This window comes from Colossoma macropomum, unplaced genomic scaffold (assembly GCF_904425465.1).
Source record: "Colossoma macropomum unplaced genomic scaffold, Colossoma_macropomum, whole genome shotgun sequence".
NCBI classification, from domain to species: domain Eukaryota; kingdom Metazoa; phylum Chordata; class Actinopteri; order Characiformes; family Serrasalmidae; genus Colossoma; species Colossoma macropomum.
In genome coordinates, this window is record NW_023494790.1 from 5979072 (window position 1) to 5985703 (window position 6632).

The 6632-nt window shown below is 36.1% G+C and overlaps 1 protein-coding gene across 1 annotated transcript in view; it reads left to right on the forward strand.

Annotated features, from left to right (window-relative positions):
- ryr2a (ryanodine receptor 2a (cardiac)) overlaps positions 1-6632 on the forward strand; it is a 368896-nt gene that overhangs the window by 114138 nt on the left and 248126 nt on the right. The window contains 1 exon segment of the mRNA XM_036571987.1: positions 2039-2143. Coding sequence (XP_036427880.1) covers positions 2039-2143 — 105 coding nt within the window.

The window sequence follows — 6632 nt, forward strand, 5'->3', positions numbered from 1 at the left end:
AACAGCAGTTAATTTTGTTTTTATAGCACGAAAATCTTTAAATTTGTCATCTGAGTTTTACATAATGCATAATTTGAATCTGAAACAATTGCTAATCTGTGCATTTTTCAAAGTTTGTGTGAATAAAGTGTGAAATACAGCTCTAAAAATGAAAATTGAACATGAAATTCACCCCTTAACCAATTAATGTCTTAATGATTCCACTTCATTTTAATTTTTTAAGCTATTTTTTGGCAAAAAAATAAACATTACAAAGTTCATTAATTCTGTAGTTTATATATTATTATTATTATTATTATTATTATTATTGATGTTATTAATATTCATAATCTTGGGTTTGACAGAACAGACCATGTGTGGATGTAATTCTGTTGAGCTGAAAAACTCACAGTTGAAAAAATTGCTACAAAATCCTAAGGGGGTATTTTTGCCCCTTTCACTGAGGAGGGGGACTTAACATTTCTACTCCCCCAAAGGTAAATGTACTGCTTTCTTCACAAACCTCCACTATAATATCATAGTACGTAATTTTAATATATGTACTGTGTGTGTGTATATATATATATATATATACTATATATATATATAATATATATATATATATATATAAGCAGGACAAAACTCTAAACTGTGCCGTGAATTTAAGAAGAACCCTTTGGCTATAATAAAATGAAAGCCCTCATATTAATAGAGCTGTTCAATTCTGTATGAGGCAGGAACTACTACTACACAGGAAACCTGAATCAATAATCATCTCTAAAAGATTCTGCTTTTATTCATTTACCCATTTATCTGTTTCTTGTTCAGGTTGCTGTCTGTGAAACCAGGTGAAGAATTCAGCTTTTATTTGGTTCAACCTGATAATAATAACGCAATAAAGAGCGAACTTTCATTTACAGACGTAATTATTGGGCTTGACAACTATTTTTTTCCCCCATAGAAATGAACGACGGGATGTTGAGAAACTTCAAATCTGACTGAAACTTAGTCAGAATTGTTCACAGTGGTGGTGATAGGAACCAGACGTCTGAAGAGTTTAATACCTCTAAAAGCTCCCTCACAGAAAGTTATTACATGGTTGTAAATGGTTATGAATACACTGCCCTATGCGATAAGACGTTGTATGATACTTCTGAGATTAAGTTTTTGGGCTGAAATATACTTTTCATGCATGGCAGTGAGGAACATGCTGGTCTTTGTAAGGCAAAAAAGCCTCAGAAGAAATCTAAAGCTATTTTATCATCGTCAACATTCCTTTCAAAAACACGTGTAGGTTCACTGGTGGCTTTGGATAGTACATAAAATGGCTGTATTTGTGTTGCAGATGGTGCAACCCCTGGTTCCTGTCACCACCACTGTAAAGAAAGTTTCTCTACAATTAATCGATTCATACCAAACCACTCTGAGTGACGTTATATACATTTCAGAGATTGAATTGTGCAGAACTTTTGAAAAATCGGCAGAATTCTTCTTTAACCAGGTGCCATTACAGAGTCAGCGGTCTTTAACTACACTGCCTGTCAAAAGTTTGGAGACAAATGAACCATTTTAAATTTAATTCTTGGAATAATGTTTAATTTTCATTGTCAATTTTCTTCCAAATTAGCCACACATTACTGGTATGAATAGCAGCTTTGATCTAAATAATGATTTGACAATTTTCTTTACCAAACTATTGTTAAAAGCACATTGTCAAACTCTTTTGGCCCAAAGTGGTTTAAACACCTGAAAGGTTTGAGTGCTGACATCACAACCAGTGGATAAAACAGGTGCTTTGGCATTATTCCCAAGACCTTTGGTCAGTTGTTTCTTTAAGTTTTACAGTTTTTGCAAAGAAAATTCAAGATCTGAACAGTTTTCTATCTAGTATGCTTTAGTTTTTGCAAATCAGCAACTTATTTATTGAAATCTTTTAATAAATTACCCCCAAATGATTGATGGCCGGAGATACTGCCATGTCAGTGATGTTTATGCTCTACAAAGCTTTTGGGAAGCTCATCTGCACCTGGTGCTGAATATTGTGTCTCTGTGTTTCCAGAATGTTCCTCCAGACCTGTCGATATGCACGTTCGTGCTGGAGCAGTCGCTGTCCGTCCGTGCCCTGCAGGAGATGCTGGCCAACACAGAGGAGAAGGCCGAGGGGGTGAGTCAAAGCTAAAACACTAACAGTCTCCACTTCTGCTGGGCTGGACTGTGATGCACCTCCTACTTCCACCCTACTCAACACATCTTTAGCACCTGGGCTGATCTCCAGTCTCTGTGGAGTTACTTAGCTGGAAATGCTGCTTCATTCTCAGGTTTAAAGCAATAGAAAAGTCCAATTTGCACATTATTGCCCTCATTCCATCAATGTGCTAGTCGATCAGCGTAGACATGTTGGTGTCTAAAGTCTTTAGATTTGAAATGGAGCTGCGTAGCTAATGTTGCTAACAAGTAATGTAAGCTATGTACCAAATAGCACTGTGCAAACTGCATGTCTAAATCATCACCAACTTGCCTCAAACCATGTTTAGTTGTTCAGTAATCTCTATAAAACTTGCCAGACTGTTATCTATAAACATGGACCAAAGTACATTAGCATAGCTAGAACAATAGAAGCAGCTGTCTGATGTGTTTACAAACATACATATTCTTATATGATATGTTCATATTATTTGTAAAAATATACAGTGGGGCCGAAAAATCGAAGACTACTGGTGAAATGGTTTCATTTTGTATTTCTTTCTGAGTTAATACGAAGTTCTTTTGTTTTTTTTTATATTTTTTTTTTATTACACAATAATATGATCATAACATTTTGAGGGGAAAAGCAGAATCTCTGAATGTCTACATTAATTTTGGAGTTTCATAGTTGGTGGTGTGTTCTACTTTCACTTTAATGACAGCGTCCGCTCAAGCTGGCGTGAACTCCACAGGTCTGTGATGATCAAATCCACCTACGAGTCGTCTGAACAGGTGATTCAATGGCTGAAATAAGAAAAATAATAAAAAAAGATTGTTTTGTACAAAGGCCTTAACCTTATTTCACAAATTTGCTTCTATTTGAAAAATGTCCTACAAATAGAGCAGAATTTTAAATATTTCTTCATTTTAATTGTCGTATTTTTTTTTTGTTACATTTTCCAGATTTAAATAATAAAAATGCCAGATTTTCAATGTGGTCTCAGACTTCTGAACTCCATTGAATAAACACATAATATCTGTGTTTATGGACATGCTGCTTTCTAATATATTCATTTATTAAAACTAGGTGTACATTTCAGTGACGAAGAATCAGAATGTATTCAGCGACAGGCAGGATTGAAATGTTTTAACCCACGACTTTATTTGAACTTCATTATATTGACAACTTTGCAAAACTTGAACATAATTTGACATTTACGCCAACAAAGTTTGCATAACAGTTTGCTTAACTAGCTACTTAGCTCTTGTAGGCTAACCTAGCCAAACACAAAAATATTGTCCGATGTATGTTTTCCCCTGTATGACCTTTGGTGACCCCTAGGACTCTTACACTGATCATATGAACTCTTTCAGAGTTTTCCTTAATGTATCATATTGAGGGATGATCTATTATATAAAGAGCTGAAGGAACATTGGGCTGTGAGAGCGTTGCAGCCAAGTTAGGCCTGCAGTTTGCACAGTGCTAACTGATAGCATATGAGCTTCCATTATTTATTAGCCACAGTAGCCTCATAGCTCCAGTATAAACCCGAAGAAGCAAATTTCAGACACCACACATCTTGGCTGATCCACTCCTTTTGAAATAATGGGAACATTTGTATTTATTTATTTTTTTCCTGCAAAACTGGTGTCTGAATACATGTACAGGAAAATACTCCATAGCATTTTAAGGTGAATGACAAAGATTAATGTGAAAGGTTTGACTGAAATCAGTAGATGGTTACTATAATATGCAAATATGTTTTTGTTGAGAGTGGGACTTAAGCAGTGTTTCTCCTAGAAAAGGATTTTATTGGGCAGCATTAGAGGTGGGCATAAGCTAGCAAGCTGTGGCTATCACTAGCCTAGCCTACATGACCCTTCTAGGGCTACTGCTGCTGCAATAGGACTAAAAGTTGGCCGTTGTCATTTTGGTGCCTAGACTGCATAATATTGCATGAATAATATTGCAAAATATAAATCATTTTTTGGTGTTTGTGGGTGGATAATCCTATAATGCAACTCACAGCAAGCAAGATTTAAAACCACTTCAGTCACCACTTGTGATTGGTTTGGCAGCCAGTCAACCAACATAGAACAAACGCACCGATTGAAAGTAAACAAGCTTTTCTGTTTTCTGACGGAAAAAGTTGTTGATAAAATTAGTGGGTGGGTGTTTAAGACCACTGGACAGCCCCCCTGCTAATTTATACAGTAGATGAAACAACAACTTTTTTTTTTTTAGCTATATTAATCATTGTTTTGTACAAGCATCCTACACATCTCTGCTACAAAACAAAACATAAACTTTGTTTCCAGCACCTACAGTTTATGAGCAATTCAGCCTCAAGTGAAGTGAGTGCAAATGCTCCGACTAACAAGTTGTAACGTTTGCTATAGAAGTCTGGTAAGATAATTCAAACACGATTAGGTCACTACAGACAAGCTCTAAAATATTTTGCTGCTGTCAAAACAAAACCTTGTATCTCCAAAGTGGTCATTTTACAGAAGAAGGAAAAATATACTTTTAATGTAAGTCAATGGAACCGCACTTTTTACCAAGTCATTTTGGGTCATTTCTTTTAGTCCATTCATCAGGAAATTTACACACGATGTAAAGGACAACAGGCATTTTATGTGAATTATGTCAAAAATGACAGAAATGGAGATACAAGGTTTTGTTCCAACAGCAGTGAATTACTTTAAATGTATACAATAAGTTTTCATAGCCTGTCTGGAAAAATGCCTGTGAAAATTCACAGATGATGTTACTATGGAAATCTGAGATGATGACCAAAAGCACACTCTAGTCAAACTTGTTTGACTACATAAAACTCTCCCGTAAAAGGACTTGGGCAGTCAGTGAATTGAGCAGAGGATGGCTTGAGTTAAGAAGTGTTAGGTTCTGTGTTTCTGATTTAGTGGATGAATGACTCGATAAGCTGACTGAGATATATTACAGTGGAGAAAACACTGGAAGTAAACAGGTCAGTAGCCCCTCAGGACTGGAAAGCTGGTGCTTCTAAAGCAGGAATGGCCTCTCCGTGAGACAGAAAGTCATAGTCTGAAAAATAAATTGGATAAATGTTTGGTCAAACCATCAATGATGACATATTCCACATATGGCCTTCCAGGCTGAAGAGCTGGGCACCTTCATTTAAGCAGAATGTGTCAGTCAGTTCTGCAGGGTTCTCTCTCTCTCTCTCTCCCTCTCCCTCTCTCTCTCTTTTTCTGACAGAGCGCTCCCCCAGAGGAGCTGACTCATCAGACCCCAGTTTGAGTCTGCATTATGATGGGGTCAGAGGTTGTGTCTCTGAGAGGCTACACTGCAGAATGACAGGAGCCTGAGCTGTAACAGTGTAAAGCACTGCTAATAGGTACTCTGGGGATCATGAGACAAAAGTGTGTTACGTTCCAATTAAAAATGGATTAAACTCATTTTCTTCGATCAGTGTATTTGATCTTGTGTGTTAGGTATGGATTCTGTGTAAAGCAAGAAAGAGAAAACTAATACAAGGCGGAGCTGAAGCTAGAAAGACTTTGATAGCTGTCTGTTTTATTTGAGATGTGTTGTTCAATTTAAAAGGTGTTAAGGTTTTGATACAAGTAGTAATATAGACTGGTGAGCTGCTTTATACTGTCGGGTCATTTGTTCCTCCTGCAATTCTCAGAGAGAATTACACACACACACATATATATATATATATATATATATATATATATATATATATATATATATATATATATATGTATGTGTGTGTGTGTGTGTGTGTGTAATATACGTATATATTGTATGCTATATTGAACACTTGGGGTTCTTGGTTTTATATAGAACAATTTTTCTTTACTAAAGAACCCTTGAAGAACCTTCTTTTTTAACAGTGTATCAGTGCAGCGCTACCTCCATTATCCACTTGCAAGTAAGTTCTTTGCTGTTGAGATGTAACACAGGTTTGTTCTATCCAATTCTATTCTGTTCTGCCACCATTTCCAAAAAAGTTGGGATGCTGTGCAAAATGTAAATAAAACAGATTGCAATGATGTATAAATCATTTAAACTCCATATTTAATTGAAAATAGTACAAAGACAACAAATCAAATGTTCAAACTGACAAATTTTATTGTTTTTTGAAAAATATATGGCTATTTTAAATTTGATGCCAACACGTCTCAAAAAAAGTTGGGATGGGGTCATATTTCATGTGTTTCATCACCTCTTCTTTAAACAACACTCTGTAAGCGTTTGGGAACTGAGGAGACACTGCTGTAGTTTTGAAAGTGAAATGTTTTCCCATTTTTGCTTGATAAAGGAATTCAGCTGCACTGCAGTTCAGGGTCATAATGCGGCAAATGTTTTCAATGAATGACAGATCTGGACTGCAGGTAGGCCAGATTAGCACCCGGACTCTTTTACTACAGAGCCATGCTGCTGCAATACGTGCAGAATGTGGTTTGACATAGTTTTGCTT